Source organism: Cupressus sempervirens, chromosome 5, assembly GCF_028749045.1.
Source record: "Cupressus sempervirens isolate cs-2001-9-10 chromosome 5, ASM2874904v1, whole genome shotgun sequence".
In the NCBI taxonomy this organism is placed as follows: domain Eukaryota; kingdom Viridiplantae; phylum Streptophyta; class Pinopsida; order Cupressales; family Cupressaceae; genus Cupressus; species Cupressus sempervirens.
In genome coordinates, this window is record NC_143122.1 from 476,544,412 (window position 1) to 476,563,963 (window position 19,552).

The 19,552-nt window shown below is 34.4% G+C and overlaps 1 protein-coding gene and 1 long non-coding RNA gene across 3 annotated transcripts in view; one reads left to right on the plus strand and one right to left on the minus strand.

The window, feature by feature from the left end:
* Positions 1–4,879, minus strand: part of LOC149556821 (uncharacterized) — a 215,317-nt gene extending 210,438 nt beyond the window's left edge. Inside the window, exons 1-2 of one of the 2 annotated variants that reach the window (XR_016364788.1) lie at positions 4,740–4,879; positions 4,352–4,584 (exon numbers count right to left, since the gene is read on the minus strand). This is a non-coding gene — a long non-coding RNA (uncharacterized LOC149556821). The other variant, XR_016364789.1, reaches the window with a different exon arrangement.
* The window catches only part of LOC149556822 (hyperosmolality-gated Ca2+ permeable channel 1.5-like), a 211,098-nt gene extending 206,194 nt beyond the window's left edge, over positions 1–4,904 (plus strand). The window contains exon 12 of the mRNA XM_089831377.1: positions 4,677–4,904. Coding sequence (XP_089687503.1) covers positions 4,677–4,904 — 228 coding nt within the window. The remainder of the gene's footprint in view (positions 1–4,676) is intronic.
* Positions 4,905–19,552: the final 14,648 nt, after the last annotated feature.

Sequence of the window (19,552 nt, forward strand, 5' to 3'; positions counted from 1 at the left end):
GACACATTCAGGCAAGAATAACTACACTCCAAATGCTAGCACCAAAAGCATAACTTTATTGAATAATAACGGCAGCCCTTGTTACATTTTACAATGGGGTATTTATAAGAAATCATCTCCTCAATTTGTGTTGAGAATGAGAGATATCTTGATGCAATAAAATGCTTTTAAAACATTTAAACAAACTAAATATATACAAACTAACAATCTAACTGGTGCTTAGAGGGACTCCATCCATATTTTATTCATTAATTGGATGCATGAGCCCTTTACATGTCAAGAAAAATGAAAGCATGAGAGAGAAAGTAGGAGGAAGCCATCAATCGAAGTAGAAGTGCATGGAGACACCAAAAATAGAAGCTGGCCCTTCACTTGATGTGTTGGAATTAACTTGTCGTCAAAATGCGCTCCCAATGCATGGAAAGTGCTATTTTTGGAACTGGCAGTCAACTGTCGATGCACCTCTGAATTGTGGACCTGCATGAAAATGCGGAGCTGCGTACTTGCGGACCTGTGGAGCTCAATTCACCAAAAAATCAAAGTTCTCAATTTTGAAAATGGTTTCTGGGTTTTGCTCAAATGAGGTTTTAGATCACTTTTTGTATATGCTCCATGCCCCTTTCTGATGATTTACACCCTTTTTATAGCCAATTAATTTCATAAACTTGCACTCCCTTCGCTTCTTCAATCGAAAATCTCAAGGCACCTACGTTGAATCTTGTCCCCAATAGCTGCATAACATGAGGAACCTAATTTTCTTTAGGCGTCCAACCTCTGTATCTTTGACCTTTGTCTTCTCTCTACCTGTCCAATCCTTCCCGACGAGAAACCAAGTGATCCAGATTATCCAAGACGATCAAATGTTTGCAACTTTTTCATATTTTTTCACAAATTTCCTAGGCATTTTTAAATGACCTTTTTGGAGGTCTTTTGCTCAAAATTTCAAGTCGGAACCTTTGTCGGTCCCTAAAACTGGGCAGCCGAAGGCTCATTGTTTTAGGGATTGAAATTAGATGTTCAGTTCTTCTTTCCAATGGTGTAAGCAGTTTTGAATTTTGAGGCCCGAGTCAAAAGTTATGACCTCGACAAGTTGAGGATGCCATTTTTACCTACACAAGAAGCAAACATTAGTCCGTAGAGTTAACAATGCATAGTAAAGACACACTAGCTACTCAAACAAAACTAGAGATGAATCTTGAAATCTGGCTAAGTCTAAAATTCTGAAACCCTGAAATTTGGCTAAGTCTGGATTTCTGAAGCCCTGAAATTTTTTAGAATCTTTACCTTATCTCGGGGAGGTCTGAAACCTATCTCAAAAGATTCGTCGCATATATTAAAATATATCTTAAGTATAAGAAATTATACTTAAGTGATATATTTTAAACCCCTCTCATGGCTATTCAACCAAAATTGGAGGTGAAAGGGCAGCTTGGCAAGGGCACATGGTGCCTTGGAAGCGCGCGGCGTGAATGCACACGAGGCGCCTTGATCATGCGCACGCACACTTTGGGCGCGCGGCCCTTTGTGGCAGCGCGCGCAGCCCTTGGTAGCGCGCGCGCGCCCTCAATGGCGCGTTTGAATTTTTTCTTTTTTCTTTTTTTATTTATTTTATTTTCAAAATTTTTAATTTTTTTTTTTTTTTTTTTTTTTTTGTGTTTTTCAATTTTTTGATTTTTTTGTGTTTTTCAATTTTTCAATTTTTTTTTTTGATTTTTTTGTGATTTTCAATTTTTATTTTTATTTTTTTTAATTTTTGGACTCAACTTTCAAACAAAAATTCTTCTCCTGACTCGAATTGTGAGTGTGGGAGTCGGAAAAATAATAGGGGGCCCTCATTCCCAGTGAGGAATGGGGCGTGTGTTGTGGACACCACAACAATATCACAGCTACTTATGCTTGAAATTCTAAATATAAAGCTGAAAGGAACTGGTTATTAATTGGTGAAGAGTTTTTTGATTCAAACATCGTACTATACTCCCTTTGTCTGTTTCTGAGTTTGAATATTATTATTAAGGAGAAACTGGTTAAATATCTATCGGTTATTGTACTGTATTTGTTTGTGTTCGAATACATCTACAAGATTTTAGTTCTGGTTATTTTATTTTAAAGAGAAACCAGTAAATATCCTGTCCGGGATATTACAATAGAGCATCTAAAGAAACTAAAATCAAGCATACAACATCTAATTCCCATTTCTACTTAGTCAGTGAAAGTTCATTAGAACATAGTAATTTGGCATCTTTCAACAAAGTATTCACATAGAGTTATTAGCTCAATATTTCGCTTTTAACACCTAACATTAAGTTGCCTTTTATAAGTTTCTCATCATTATACCGATTACATATATAATTTCTAACAATCCTCATAAAGGTAAATACCAAATTGTGCGACCCTAATAACCAGCTGAATTTGATTATCCCTAAGTAAGCAGGCAATATCATTATATCTATGGCATAGGTTAAAGTAACAACCACATCAAGTTATTGACAGATAGATTCTATGTTTGCAACATCAAGCTAATATAATCAATGAAAAATCATGAAATTAGGTGAAAAGCTATGTGTGTCATCTTTGAATAGTTCTCACAATTTTTCACATGGAGAAACAATATGTGATTTACAACAATATTCCCAAGGGAGATCATTACTTATCTCTCAAGTAAAACACTACATCTTGCATACTTAACCTTTCTAACCCCTTGACAAGGAACACATTCATAACACTATGGTTTTATTCAGGGCATAAGAGGAGGGGTCTTACATTATGTATGCCATGGTTTCCATTGGCCTTGACATTACTCATGTGGTGGGCATTGTGACTAGGTTCATGAGCAATCCCAAGAAGCCTCACTGGGAAGTAATTAAATGGATATAAAGATATCTTAAAGGCACTTCTGATTATGTTTTAAGTTTTTATGGCAATAATGTACAGTTGTAAGGTTTTAGCGATTCTAATCTTGTTGGAGACTTCGATAAACGAAGATCAACCACTGGTTATGCTTTCATGTTTGCAGGAGTTTCCATTAGTTGGGTTTCAAGGCCACAACATTCCATTGCTCTATCTTTTGCTGAGGCTGAGTATTTGGCTCTTTCTGAAGGTTCAAGGAAAATTATTTGGCTTCAATGGTTGTTTAGTGATTTGAAATGCCAACAAAACGACTATGTTTTGATTTGTGATAGTTGCAGCACCATTTTTAGGGCTCATAACCATTGCTCTTAGTGTTGTTCTAAGCATATTGACATACATGTTCACTTTTGTTCAACATACGGTTGAAGAAGGCAAATTGAAAGTTGCAACGATGGACACAAAGATCAATCCGACAGAAATGTTGATGGAAGTAATTCCCAAAGAGAAGTGTGAATGTGCTAGAACTTCTCTTGGGCTTGTTAAGAAAGAGTGAAACAACAATTAGAGCAGGGGATTGGCTGATCAGTTGTGGCATTTGTTAAACCTCAGGTGGGAGATTGTTGAAGTGAAGGCCAATAGACACTCTGCTTTCCCTCCAATGATGTGTCTCTTGAATTATGTGACCGCTCATTTGTATGTAATTGGTGTCTTTATAAACACTGTTGTTGTATCATTGTAATCATCTTTTGTTTAAACCAATACAATTGTCTGTTCACTATGAACGTGGCCACAGTTGTGGTGAACCACAATAAATCCAGTGTTCTTTTTCTCTTATCAATTACCATTATATTTTTCTATTTTGTTTTCGTTCTTCATCATTTTACAGAATCACTTTGTTTGCAAACATTCTCAAGATTGTACCATAAACCCTTGGAAATGCAAATCGTAGAAAGGTGCATAACAAGTGAAAAAATGAGGGCCATCCATTTGAAACTCCTTGAGTGAAAAACATCTTTAAACGGAGAAAAACTACCGTCAAGTAATCAAGTATTCTGCTTCCCCAATTGAGATCTATCTAACGATGACATTAATTGTCACCCAAACGTTAAAAACAATTTTGGAAAGACGTTTGTTTCTAAAATTTGAAGTAGTACACTGACAAAAACTCTGTAAATGTAGGAGCATAAATATCTATTATAACAATGATTAGAGTGAAAAGTCAACTACCACTGCTATCACGAAGTAGGTTTTCACATGCATATATTGTCAAATGTAGGTATAGAAATTAAATTTCTCTAGAATATGAAGAGTATTAATCATAACAAGAGATGACACTTGGTAAGAACTGCTAAGTGAAGAATTTAATAGACTAAGAGTGCTCCTGATAGAAAAAAAAAAAACCAAAAAAACCCAAGAGCGTAGACGCTTCCACTTTCCAATTAAGGATAGCAAAGTTCCAGTTCCTTCACAAAATTTACTGTAATGCAAGAGGAAATTTAAGTACCTCTTCCATTTGTGCCTCTTGCCCTTTCTTGCGATACTTGAGTACTGGTAACAACCTTGAGCAACATACAAATTTTTATTCAGGAAATTATGGGTGGCTAAAAAAATCTCCGTTCAGGACAGTCCCAATTCGTTTATGAAATCTCTACTCTTTTTCTCTATTGCCATTGAATATCCACTGCTCGAACCAACTTTGTTAGCTTGCTTATGTTCATAACTTTTACATGATGAGATCTGCACAAATAATTGAATTATTTTTGCTTTATTGATTTTTCCCTTGCAATATGTTAAATTTTCTTACGTAATTTAGTTTCAACATGGTTCAGGAAGCTATGGCGAAGGACACTTTGGAGCGAGCAACAGAACCAGGACTGGACCTTGAACTTTACCTTGCTAATGCTTATAAACATCCCATGTTTAAAGGCGATGATGAGCTTGATGACTATGAAAAGGAATTATTGTTGAGAGAAAATAATTATAAAGTGCTGACAAAGCGGACAAATACGCCTATCGATATTACACCACCTTCCACCACCTTCACAGTTGAAGGTTAAAGGTAATTGCAATAAAAGGAATGCGTTGCTTATTCAATTTAGGATTGGTAGAAGTAGAAGCTGGAAGTAGAAGGAAGAAAATAGGGTCGATTATTGTTCTTTTAGAGTTCAGAACATATTCCGCACGTTCAGGGGCGTTTCATATTCATATGTGGGATGCGTAGAGAGCTTGTGAACTAAACTTCACTCTCGATTATTTAACAGTATGATTGTTGAGCGGAATGGGATGGACATCAAATTGCTGTTTGTTTTTGGCCATGCTACTTTTGCAAGGTTGATTTTGTACGGGATGGGTTACCTCAATGGAGATCGAATGGTCATTGGTCAAAGGGAGAGGAGTTCTCTCGTTGGTGAATCCTTTTTATAGCTGTATTTTTTGTGTAGATAAGGGGATTAGCATCAACAACTTGAAAATTTATTTTATTATTATTATTATTATTTAATATTTAATTTTAGTTGTAAACACTTGAATATTATCAAATTTGTCATCTTCAATACAAAGTTCAAACTATTCTTGCATGAACCTGGGAAAAAGTTTTCAATATTATTAAAAAAAGCTTTTCTACATATGTACTGTGTGTTGTCATCGCTTCTAGTGTTCTTTGTCAATTATTTAAAAACATGTCAAGAGACATTTGGTGTAAGGACAAAGTCATTTTGTAGGCACCTAAAAGGTGTCAAGTACAAATCTTTTTGATAAAAAAAATGTAGAGGAAGATAAAGTTATTAAAACTCGAAGAATGTCCAAGTAGGCTCCATTGAGCTAAGTTGTCCCAATATACACCCTCCCCAAAGGTTTGTACTATCATAATGAGTATAGTAAGATTTGAATAGGTGTTAGAACTTTAATTGTGTATTATTGTTTGTTGTATTACAACCCATTTTTAGGGGGTTTCTTCTAACAACTTAGGAAAGCACAAGACCCATGTTTTAATTACCATTCATTTTCTTGTTGACCTCCTATCTCTCATTACTAGACTGCAAAGGAACCAAAAAAATATAAATAAAAGTCCATTAATAAATATCTCATCTACTAATAGCCACTCACATGTAACCTTAATAGAGACATTTGTGCATAAGTAGTTTGTCAATGGCTATTGTGACATCGGTACTCTAAGTATGGGCGAATCATTGAGGTGGTTATAGTACATGGATATTGGACCATCTGTAAGCAGGTAATAAGTGACAATTTAAATGACCACTTTTTAACTCTTGCATGCATAACAAATACCACAATGTGCATTATTTCTATCTAGAAGCTAGAATGGTAGCCATAAATTGATAGGTTGTATACTGATATAACAGTAAAAAATTGAGATTTAATGTACTATATAGGATATGTGGATACACAAAGTTAGCTATAACAACTACTTATACACATTACCTATAGTATTTTTTTGTCGAACTTAGTTTTACAAATTTAAATGATTTTTTTGTTTATTATTTTATATTTATATTTAAGAGCTATATTATGTTGTTGATTTTTTTTTTTTTTTAAGTTTAAAATATTATTGTTTGTTTAATTCTTCATATTTAAATGTTTAAGTTTTTATATATTTAAATTTCACTTTGTTTAATTTAATGTAGATTAAAATGATATTTTATTTTTTATTGGATCAGTAGCCAAAGTAAGGGGTTGACCCTTAACCAAAAGCTTTCAAGAGATCAACATTGCATTACAATAAGTGTTGGTTATTACATTTCAAGCCCAAAAAGGGCACATTGCCAGTAGATTTATTGACCTTTCCTAAAAGTGTCTTTTACTGAACAAAAGGCTAGGACTAACCAAATACAAAACAATAATCAAAAGATATCACTAATAGAAGACAATTGACATCTAGACAGTTGAGACAAAACAACATAGTGAATTTTAAAGGCTCCCCAAGCCTTTACGATGAGCAACAAAATCATATTGGAAGTCATCTTGCAGTAACACACAACACCCCTCCAATTGAAGAGTCACTCCCTATCTACAAACTAATTTATTCACTCCCTATCTACAAAATAATATTTTATAGCAACAAAAAAGGGACTCTCCTTAATAAGAGTAGAAAAGGAATAGAATAATAAAAAAAACACATTTCATCCTATGCCTAAGCATCAAAAACAAGGAGAAGATCACACAAAGTTACTAACCCTCTCCTTCACAAAACAAGCCCCTACCCCCATAGGAGACTCTTCCACCTCTATAGAAACTACAAAATAGGATGAAACAAACTAAGTGTGCCAAGTCCTTATTAGGACCATTAGAAAACAACCCAAGGGATCAACATAAGCCCAAAGTCAACTACAAATTTCAATAAAAGACTAGATAGAGCCCTTAAAAACTATTAGCAATTGATTGACCAATAGAATAAACAAAAAAAGCCATTGTCCATGCCAACTAAATGGATAGTCCAAACAAAAAGGAAACACTATATTGACAATAACCTCCATCACAACCTAGTTATAGGGTCCAAAGAAACTCCACTATAAAAACTAGAGTTGGCACCATTTTCAAGCTCATGATAGGGAGCACATACTCTATCCTTGTAGGCCACCCTTTCACAAGGCATTAAACACATGCACGAAACACTCAAACATGCATGAAACACTTTAAAACACCTAGCCTCCAGTGCATCATGATGCACATGCGGAGGCTCCACCAAGAAATATAGCACCCAAGGATTAGAGTGAGGTAGGAAATCCCCATCCCAAATGATTGTCAAAAAACTTATTAAATGACCTAAAAGTAAAATAATTCTCCACACAAGAAGATACATTATCCCAAAGTTTTGACAAATGCGTGTCCATTAAGGGAAAAGGGAATCCAAAACTGCCACTCAGAGTTTGTGGATAGTGTTTCCCATATCATGTATAGTGACCCTAGCCAAAACATCATCAAGACCTCTAAGAATTATAAAATTACCCTTAACAAAACTATTATAAATAATAGGGTCGCAACCATCACGTAGCTACCAAGCTCCAAGAATACACAATTAGGATACTAAAACACCGCTTAAAAACCTCACACATAGGTAGTACAAGCTTCACGAATTGTAAAAAATAAAACCTCTCCAAGAAGGGAAAGCATAGCATAGAAATACAAGAACAACCCAACTTCAACATAGACCACAAGGACAGAAGGAAAGAACCCCAACAAGAAAGATACCTCCACTGGACTCATGTGGCCTCAAACATTGTATGATCATCACCAACAATAGGCACTAAAACACACAACACAAGCACCCACAATGTCCCAACCACCACTGCAAATATTTTAATGCCCAAAATTATTTGCAAAGAAAGGCCAGGAGTGTGAAAAGGAAGGAAGAAATGTGTACATGCCAAAAATTAGAGCAGTGCCACAATCTCATCTTAATGTTAATGGGCCAAAATGTTACAACTAGTGAAGATCTCATGCTAGACAGAAGGAGCACATTGTTTCCAACATGTCTTTATCCAATAATACGAGTAAACAACCATCACAAAAGTCACTGATGGATGGGATGTCAATCCCAGAGAGTAAAGGCCATCCTTAGAGATTACAAAACATTAGTCCTCCAGTGTAATATCCCCTCTTACAACAAAGTATAATATCAAACCATAAGTGATGTTCCTAATTTCAATTGATCAAAAATATTATATTTATTAAAAAATAATTTAGACATTAATCAATATTAAGTAATATCAAAAAATTAACCTAATATAAAATATCAACAAAACAATATTTTATTATTTATATAAGTAATCAATAAATAATAAAAGATCCCTAAAACAATTAATAATAATAATAGCCAACTATTACTAATTTAGTAATTAGTAAAAATTTGCTAATGTGGGGTTCATGTGCATTACACCCCTGCATATTTAGGTTGCAACTTTAAGCACTGAAAAAGACACACCCACATGTTTAGGTTACAACTTTAAGCACCGAAAAAGATAAAAAAAAGGAAGCATAAGAAATAGTAAAGAGGAGGGCAGAAAAAGAATATATTTTTTATTTAAAACAAGGACGTAATGCATGTAGTTCCTGTCAATAGTAGTTTAGTAGTTTAGATTACTGTAAAGTGTTGTTTTACAATTAAAATAAATGTTAGAGATTTTGTTAGGAAAAAAACATGTTTTAGAAAGTCCCTAAAATAATTTGTTGTATTTCGTGTACAAAAAATTACAAGCCCTATTGTAGTACAAAGCAACCAATCAAATTGTCAATAAATATATATTTTTGAAATAATTTGAATTTAATATATATTTAAACTTTATAGTTGCAAAAAAATAATTAAATAATAAAATATTCTGATTGGACAAACATATATATATATATATATATATATATATATATATATATATATATACATATACATACATATACATATACATATACATATACATATACATATACATATACATACATGTATATGTATATATATACACACATACACACACACACATATATAAATATATTTATATATTGTGAATTAGTTTAAATATAATATATAATAAAAATTTGTAGTTGCAAAAAGTAATTGAATAATAAACTATTCTGATTGGATGAAAAAGTTGCACTCCCTATTGTAGTGAAAACAACCAATCAAAGTGTCAATAAATATTTTGTATTGAATTATTATTAATGCAATAAATATGAAAACTTTACATGTCAAAAAGTATTTGAATAATAAATTATTCTAATTGGACAAACAAATTAAAAAGTTAAAATGCATTGAATGCTATAGTTTCCTGCCTACAGCAAGAACTAAAAATACCTCACCACTCACGTGAAGCAAGAGTTAATTGCAAAACAAGACAAAAGGACTATTTATAAGGAGTGATCAATATATTTTGGACAAAGACCCATAAGCTAAGAAAGGAAATCACTAAATGATAAAAGTCCATAAATATTAATAGTGCAACAAGATTAATAGGTGCAGCAAAAAACATCTTGGAATTGAAAAAATAAAGGTAAAGATAATTCAATTAGAAAATTAAAAAGCAAGACATTTAACAAGGAGAATTCTCATTGCTATGAAAGGTATATATATATATATATATAAGGTATGTTGTAATTTTTCTATATTGAATTCTTTTTATGTAAAGGAATATGAAAAAAATATTAGAATTGTATAAAATATTTAGTTATAATATTGAATATTATATTTAGGAAGATTGTTTATAAGGAAGGTGTGTATATTATATTTAAGATATGAATGTTTTCTTAAGGAATGTATGAAGGATATTTTATAAGGAATGTATGAATACTTATTTTGTGAATGACCTTTACTTATATGCAAAGTAAATGTATAAACATGATGTACTAGGAAATGATTAATTGTCCAAATCAAGAGAGTCCTTTCAAGTCGAGAGTGGTCTTAATAACTTAAGATCAAGAGATTCCCATTAGGAAGAGAGTGATCTTAATATGGTTTTATGGTTAAAATATTTCATGGATGTTAGCATATGCATATGTGACAAGGGCTTTGGATGGAGAATGTCTCTTCCAAGAAGGACCTTAAAGGGAGTGCTTCATAGAAAACAAAGAAGTTACCAGGAACCTAAGGGTCCTCAAGAGGGTTATCAATCCAGATATGGAGATGTCTTTAAGGTTGGGGTTAAATTAGAGGGTAAAATAATATAGTTAAAGTTATTATTATTATTTAAATTCTAACATTTATTTTGTGACTATTCCTTGTCCCAAAACTAACCCTAGTTGTGGGGACATTACACTAGTATTAAAGCACAATCTTTCCATTATGTAGGGTAAAGGCAACTTGATCAATATATTCAAAGGAACAAACTATAACAATATGTTTTCAAAGGATTTGGGTATCATTTACAACAAAAAGATATTAAAATTGTGAAGATCTTCATACCATATCTTTTGATTAAGCATAAATTATTCTTGGAATCAATTAGACAACTCACTAACCTTCACATCATGAAATGTATCAATCATCTTGTGTCATTCAATCATTAAGCACAAATCAATCATACAAGATTGAATTACTTACAAAGTGCACATTTTATCAATTGACGTGACTTGTAACTCCTAGTTATATGGTCAAGTCAATCTTGTAAATCGAACAAGTTGGGATCTAATATATTACATTAAACTAATAATTGCTTGTGGACAAACAATTTTGAGAGGGTAGAAGTGTAATATCCCATCTAACAACAAAATATAATATCAAACCATAATTGATATTTCAATTGATCAAAAAGATTATATTAATTAAAAAACAATTTAGACATTAAACAATATTAACTAATATGAGAAAATAAACCTAATATAAAATATCAACAAAGCAATACTTTATAATTTATATAAGTAATCAATATATAATAAAAGATCCCTAAAACAATTAGTAACCAACTATCACTGATTTCGTAATTAATTAAAAAATGCTAATGTGAGGTTCATGCATATTACACCCTCGCATATTTAGGTTGTAACTTTCCAAATAGGTGTGTGGGGTAGTATATAACCCACTCTAGCCCCAACTAGGAAAAGCACCGAAAAGGATAAAAAGGAAGTATAAGAAATAGGAAGGCCGAAGGAGGAGGCAGAAAATGAATATATTTTTAATTTTTAAAAAATATCTCACTACTCATGTGAAGCAAGGGTTAATTACAAAACAAGACAAAGGCACGATTTATAAGGAGCGAATACAATATTTTGGACAAAAATGCATAAGCTAAGAAAGGAAATCACCAAATAATAAAAGTCCATAAATATTAATATTGTAGCAAAATCAATAGGTGCATAAACAAAAACATTTTGGAATTGAAAAAAATAAAAGTAAAGACAATTCAATTAGAAAATTAAAAGACAAGAAATTTCATAAGGAGAATTCTCATATTATTAAGTTTATGCATATTAATAAGTTATGTGTAATGTTTCTTTTCTAAATTCTTTTGGGTATGTGCAGGATCATGGTGTGCCAAAAAGTGGCGATGTCAAAAAAGTAGAATTTAAAGACGTCTAAAAGCGCTTCAAAATCCGCTCTGACTTTTTTTCACCTATCCAGGTACCAAACCTGGAAGGTAAGGCCGAGCCTTATCGGATATCCAATTTGATATCGGATATCCGATATTATTGGATATCGAATAATTAGTGTAATAATATTATAACAATATAATTATTATAAGTATTATACTATAATATTATATTATTATTATTATATTATAATAATATAAAAATATTATATTATAATAGTATAATATATTATTTAATATAATATTATTATAATTATTTAATATAATATTATTATAATTATTATTATACTATAATATATTATTATTATTATATTATAATATAATAATAATAAAGTAATATATTATAAATTCTAATATAATATATAATAAAAAAGTATAATATATTATAAATTATAATAATATAATAATATATTATATTATAATAATATAATATAATATTTTATATTATAATATATAGTAATGTAATATATTATATATAAAATATAATATAATAATAAAAATTTAAGATATTATATGTTATAATTTATATATAATATAGGGTGCATATCGGATATCCGATATTATATCAAATATTTGATATTATATCGAATATCTGATACCTGCGCATAACATAAAAATAAAAACACAGACCCGTGGGCCCTCTTATTACACTAATTTGGGGCCAATATTGCGCGGGCGATTGGATATACGATTCAAGATCGGATATCAAATATTAAGGTATTTTTTTTTTCCAACTCATTTTTAACCTAAATTCAATAGATTTTAGGATGATTTTGTTTGTTTTAGTTGAATCTAGGGTTTTTTTGAAAAAAATGGTTAAAATTAATGTTTTTTTGAAAAAAATGGTTAAAATTAAGGTTTTTTTTAAATATATATTACATTTTGCAATTCAATAGGAATGGCTTATCAGAATGATGACACTGAGGCAGGGAATAATATTCCTCGTAACCCCCCACCAAACGGTCTAGTACCCCCACAAAACCATCCACCAAATGATCCTCTACCCCCTCAAAACCCTCCTCGAATCGAGGATTTGATAAATGAAAATCTCACTGAGTTGAGAGGTTTGCATAGAACATATAATAATGTACTCGCATTGGCTCCTATGTTATCCACGTTAAACACCATAGTGGATAACATTGAAACCCTTACGAACCAACAAAATGCCGCTCTTCATTGGCGTGATGAAATGCACGAGATGTTTGATGATGGTTTGGATTATGATGAGGTTGCAGCCCTCAACATAAGCAAAGACAATTTAGCTAGCCTTTTTGCAAACCCAAAAATGGGTTTACTAGTCGACCTAAAAAAATCCAAACTATCGATTAAATGGTGCACAAATGACGCCATACGTGCAAACTTTTGGGATCATTGGTGGATGGTCTTCGATATCCCTCCACATGGCAATTTAGACATACCATTTTATTTCCTTAGAAAATTATATGTAGAATTTGTGTTGAAACTTAAAGTGAACTATTGGAGCATGAAGCCCAACATGGGTGTAGGTCTAGGAGCTCCGTAGGATAGACCCTCTTCCTAGCAGAAGAAAGCTGGCACTTTTGTCTCCCCCATTGATATCTCCCCCCCTCCTCGAGTGCAGCATCCAGATATTATGATAGAGGCTAGCTCTCAGACCATCAGAGCCATTCATAGGCTGAGTAGCCTAATGATATCTCAGGCTAGGTCAATCATGCCTCCTCGTGTTGATGATGTTGGTGCCAATTCATCATCGGCTAGCTCATCACACATTTGTCTGGCTCACACTTGCATTACGTGCAAGAATATTTGCCTGGGTCCCATAGGTGATCTTCATGAGTATCATTTTGTATTAGACGAGGATACACCAGACACACATGCAGAGGCTATAGACCCTGATGTGAGAGAGGAGGGGAATGCAAAAGCATGGACTCCTTTGGTGTCGGTACATGTATATATATTTTTGTTATGACATATGTGATTTAAATTTAATTTTTATAATTGATTAATTTTAGTTTTTAAGCCATATTGACTTTTATATGTATGTGATCTTCATTCATGTTTAGTTGATGACCGAGGAGGAGTTCAGAAAGATTGATGATGCCACACTCTCAACCATTTCATTTGGCCTTGAGACATCTATGGTACATTATGTTGTGTTCACATTTTTTTTTCTATTTGATATTGTAACATATATGGTTGCTAATCTTTCTTTTATCTTGCAGGTACCACCTATCCTAGGGGGACAAAGTGCGGGGGGTGAGCCAGCATGCATTGACAAAGGAAAGGTAATTAGGTGCTTTCTATTTGATTAAATATTGATGCATTCTTGTAAAATGTTTGTGGTAATCCCATTTAATTACATTCTTTATTGTATATAGGGTGTGGCTACTGGTGATGAGCCTATACAAATTTCGCGTCATAGTCCATTAGGGATTTCCATTAGGGATTTCCATTTGCACTGAGAGCCCCATTGTATGTGTAAATATCATTTATTTTTTATTATCTTTATCTTCATAAATAAATTCAAAACTGATTTCCATGATATTAACAACTAGGAGACTCCTAGTGCACATGAGGTCGGATGGGAGAGTTATGCAGATTTGATGACACGGCCACTCACTCCTGAGGAGGAGCCTACAATAGTAAGTTGTAGTTTGAATTCATGATTAAATATGTTATAAATTTAGCATGCTATGAATTATAATGTTATAGTTTAAATTGTAGATTCATCTGACAAACGTATTTCAACATATACAGCCCCACAATCAGAGAGGTACCAGCATTGCCAAGGGCATACGAGAGAACTCCTAACCAACGCAAGAGGTTGACGAGAGAGGAATTTATTATGAAATTTTGATAGTATAAATCTTCATTACAAAAAATATCATTATGCATTTGAGTAATTCAATGTTAGATATAAAGAATCATATAAATTTAGTAGTCTAACTTTGGGTTTTCCTTTTTTGTTTATGTAGGAGGCATTCGATCCACCTAGTGCAGTGAAGAGGCTGCATTTTGATCATCCACCAACACCCTAGGATAGTATAGTTGTTGTAGGATGCATCATGAGACATTTTGAGATGGCATATGCCACATTGTATACAAAAACATTGATATTATACACATTCTGATGGCATGATTAGCCACATTTTGTATATGGATCTATGTATTTTGATATATATTTGAGTGCTTTGTCTATGGATATATGATCTTTGATATATATTTGTGTAAAATTTTGTCTATGGATACATGTATTTTGATATATATTTTTATCATTTATGTGCACAATGATATACATATTAATTTAGTATCTAGTATTGTTCAATTTATCGTGGATCATGTGTATTGTTCATGTTTATGGAATATCATTAATTTTAATTATGTTTTTTATATTCGATTCAAATGCAATAATTTTTTAATAACATTTTAAGAACCTTTATTATCAAATTTGGATGCAATGTATAATTTGAAGTGCTATCATGACATAAACACACTTGTTAACCTCCTACACAAGGTTCAGATAACCCTAAATCTAATTTTAAACTCCACCTTCAACCTTGAAACTAACTCTTGGCTTCAAATATAATCTCAACATAGTTAAGGACTCCACTCCTCAACCATGGATTCTATTCCCAACCACCAAGTCATTCAAAGATTCATAATCTTTGATAACTAGCACTTCACTTTGTTATTATCCTCATACTACAACTTTTCAATTTCAACATAACTTCAAAATATCTCAACTTAAGAGACTTGATTGGACAATTCATCGATATCCCTCACGAGCTCCAAGTTATTTTAGGCCTCAGCATCACTGTCCTATAGCATTCAACGGTTCATTGATAGCCCTCACGAGCTCTGAGTTATGACCCTCAGAATATCAACCTCAAAATGCACTTAGAGCACCTTGGAGACTCCTCAGTATGGGGTGGGCGCAGATGATGGATGGTCTCTGTGGCCAGAACAAGGGTGTCACTAAGGTTCACCCGCCCACCCGGAGCTAATGGCAATGACAATTCGATGCCAAGATCAGCAGTTTCTAAGTTACGCTATGGTGCACCTATGAACTGAGGCACACTGCGAGTTTTGGCATCGAGCAAGATCATTGTGCCAAATCCAAATTGAATGTGATCTCTCAAAAATGAGATAGGTTATTTTAGGTCTCAGCATCACCGTCTTGTAGCATTCGATAATTCATCGATAGCCCTCACGAGCTCCAAGTTATGAACCTCAAAATATTGACCTCGAAACGCACTTAGAGCACCTTGGAGACTCCTCGGTAGGGGGTAGTCGTGGATGATGGATCGTCTTCGTGGTAGGAACGAGGGTGTGACTAGGGTTCACCCACCCACCTAGAGCTAATGGCATTGACGATTCGATGCCAAGATCAACGATTTCAAAGTTATGTTGTGGTGCACCTATGAACTGAGGCACACTGCGAGTTTTGGCATCGAATGAGATCGCTTTTTCGAATGCAAATGGAATGTGATCTCTCAAAAATGAGATAGGTTATTTTAGGCCTTAGCATCACCGTCTTGTAGCATTCAACAATTCATCAATAGCCCTCATGAGCTTCAAGTTATGACCCTTGAAATATCGACCTCAAAACACACTTAGAGCACCTTGGAGACTCCTCGGTATGGGGTGGCCGTGGATGATGGATCATCTCCATGGTTGGAACAAGGGTGTGACTAGGGTTCACCGACCCACTCAAAGCTAATGGCACTGATGATTTGATGCCAAGATTAGTGGTTTCAAAGTTACGCTATGGTGCACCTATGAACTGAGGCACATTGCGAGTTTTGGCATCGAGCGAGATCGCTATGCTGAATGCAAATGGAATGTGATCTCTCAAAAATGAGGTACGTTATTTTAGGCCTCAACATCACCATCTTGTAGCATTCAAAAGTTCATTAATAGCCCTCACAAGCTCCAAGTTATGACCCTCAGAATATCGACCTCAAAAGGCACGTAGAGCACCTTGGAGACTCCTTAGTACGGGGTGGTCGCAGATGATGGATGGTCTTCATGGCTAGAACAAGGGTGTGACTAGGGTTCACCCGCCCACCTGGACCTAATGGCGCTGATGATTCAATGCCAAGATTAGCGATTTCAAAGTTACATTGTGGTGCACCTATGAACTGAGGCACATTGCGAGTTTTGGCATCAAGCGAGATCATTATGCCGAATCCAAATGGAATGTGATCTCTCAAAAATAAGATAGGTTATTTTAGGTCTCAACATCACCATCCTGTAGCATTTGACAGTTCATCGATAGCCCTCACGAGTTTCGAGTTATTACCCTCGAAAGATCGACCTCGAAATGCACTTAGAGCACCTTGGAGACTCCTCGGTATGGGGTGGACGCAAATGATGGATGGTCTCTATGACCAGAACAAGGGTGTCACTAGGGTTCACTCGCCCACCCCGAGCTAATGGCGCTGACGATTCGATGCCAAGATCAGCGATTTCAAAGTTACGTTGTGGTGCACCTATGAACTGAGGCACACTGCGAGTTTTGGCATCGAGCGAGATCGTTGTGCCAAATCCAAACGGAATGTGATCTCTTGAAAATGAGATAGGTTATTTTAGGTCTCAGCATCACTATCCTGTAGCATTTGTGAGTTCATCGATAGCCCTCACGAGCTCCGAGTTATGACCCTCAAAAGATCGACCTTGAAATGCACTTAGAGCACCTGGAGACTCCTCAGTACGGGGTGGCCGCAAATAATGGATGGTCTCTGTGGTGGGAACAAGGGTGTCACTAGGGTTCACCCACCCACCCCGAGCTAATGGTACTGACAATTTGATGCCAAGATCAGCAGTGTCAAAGTTACGCTATGGTGCACCTATGAATTGAGGTACACTGTGAGTTTTGGCATCGAGCAAGATCATTGTGTTGAATGCAAACGAAATGTGATATATAAAAAATGAGATAGGTTATTTTAGGCCTCAACATCACCATCCTGTAGCATTCGACAATTCATTGATAGCCCTCACGAGCTCCGAGTTATGACCTTCGGAAGATTGACCTCAAAACGCACTTAGAAAACCTTGGGGACTCCTCGGTATGGGGTGGCTGCGGACGATGGACGTTCTCCATGGCCGGAACAAGGGTGTCAATAGCATTCACTCACCCATCCGAAGCTAATGGCACTGACGATTCGAATAGTTCTAGTCGTTAGGAGTTAGATTTTGAAATGTTGTCAAGAAAATTGCAAAAGTTGCTAAGCAACTTTTTGCAATTTTTGCGCTAAGACAAGTTTTATTGCAAATGGACTCTACAAACTCCTAGGGACCCTAATAATGTTCTAAACATCTAGACTTACCTAAAAAACATGGAATTTACCAAAAATCCACTTTATTGGACCAATTGATGGCCAAGGCTTATAGTTGCACCATGGGGTCTTGTGTCCATTACAAGTGTGGATGGTCACAGGGAGATCATTAGATCTATCCCTAAACCTTATTACATCAAGAAAAGAAAAATGATTAGGTGCTTTGCACTAGTGTTCCCTGTATTTCGTTAATGTTATTGGACTAAGAACCAGTTTTCCTCTCAGTTGGAAGGGTGGACCTAAGGGTTGAACACTAATGGGTGATGTTGAACCACCTTGGTAATGACTAGTTCATTTGGGGAGGCTTGAGACTGCATGCAAAGAAATTCTTATCGATTTTACTCTTGTTTCAAGGGGTGGGCCTAAGAGCTCAACATATTAGAATGATGTTAAATCACCATATTAATGAATAGTTCATTTGGAGATGGTAGCTAACCAAAGCTTAGAAGATTATTTTTATAGTATTGTAAAAAAAATTTGTGAGAACCTTGCTACTAAAAATTCAAAGTATATGCAATTTTCCCAATGATTCTAAGCATGGTAACCAATGGAGGAAGAGTTGGCATGGTTGTAATAATGCATGGTAACCATGATGAACCAACAAAAAGGAGAAACACTATGAACCATGATGCACTTGAACATAAAGATGATTATGGAGAGGATCAAATGCAACATGTTGCTTCAGTCCCAAATGTTAACAATATACAAGTGATGCAGAGGATAGAGTGATGGACCCAAGTAACAACCTAAAATGAGCATATTTGTAACAATGTGCCAAGTGACCCTTCTAGGTCCTGATGGTCAAATCCCACAAATGGTCAACTCCAGGAGGTTTTAAGGCTTCAATGAGTTTGTTTTGACATATTCACCATGTTCCAACACTTACCCTTGAGTTTCAATACTTTTCAAGCCAAAATGCACAACATGCCAAAATGTTGTCTATGCAACTTTACAATTATGTGACAGCAACAAGACAAATAGGTGGATAACTTTTATTTTTTCCAAAAGACTCCTTGAATAAATGGATGTTTTGGATACCCTTTATCCTTTCACAAAACATATATAAGACTTAGATACCATTCCTTTGGAAAATATCAATGAACTTTCACACTTCTCCTATTTTTTAACAATGTAGAAAAGATGCATTTACAAAGCAACCACTAGAAGGACTTAAGATTTGGACTCCAAACTTTGCACAGGCCCCTAAAATGACTTCAGTTAGACAAATCCACTCTCAATTTCAGTCTATGGGTTCCCTAACCCCAAAAGCCCCAATTTGCCTTCTCAAAACCCTTGTTCCTAGGGCATCCCCAATCTCACACGTGCCAAGCCTTCTTGGACTAATTAAAAATTCAAACA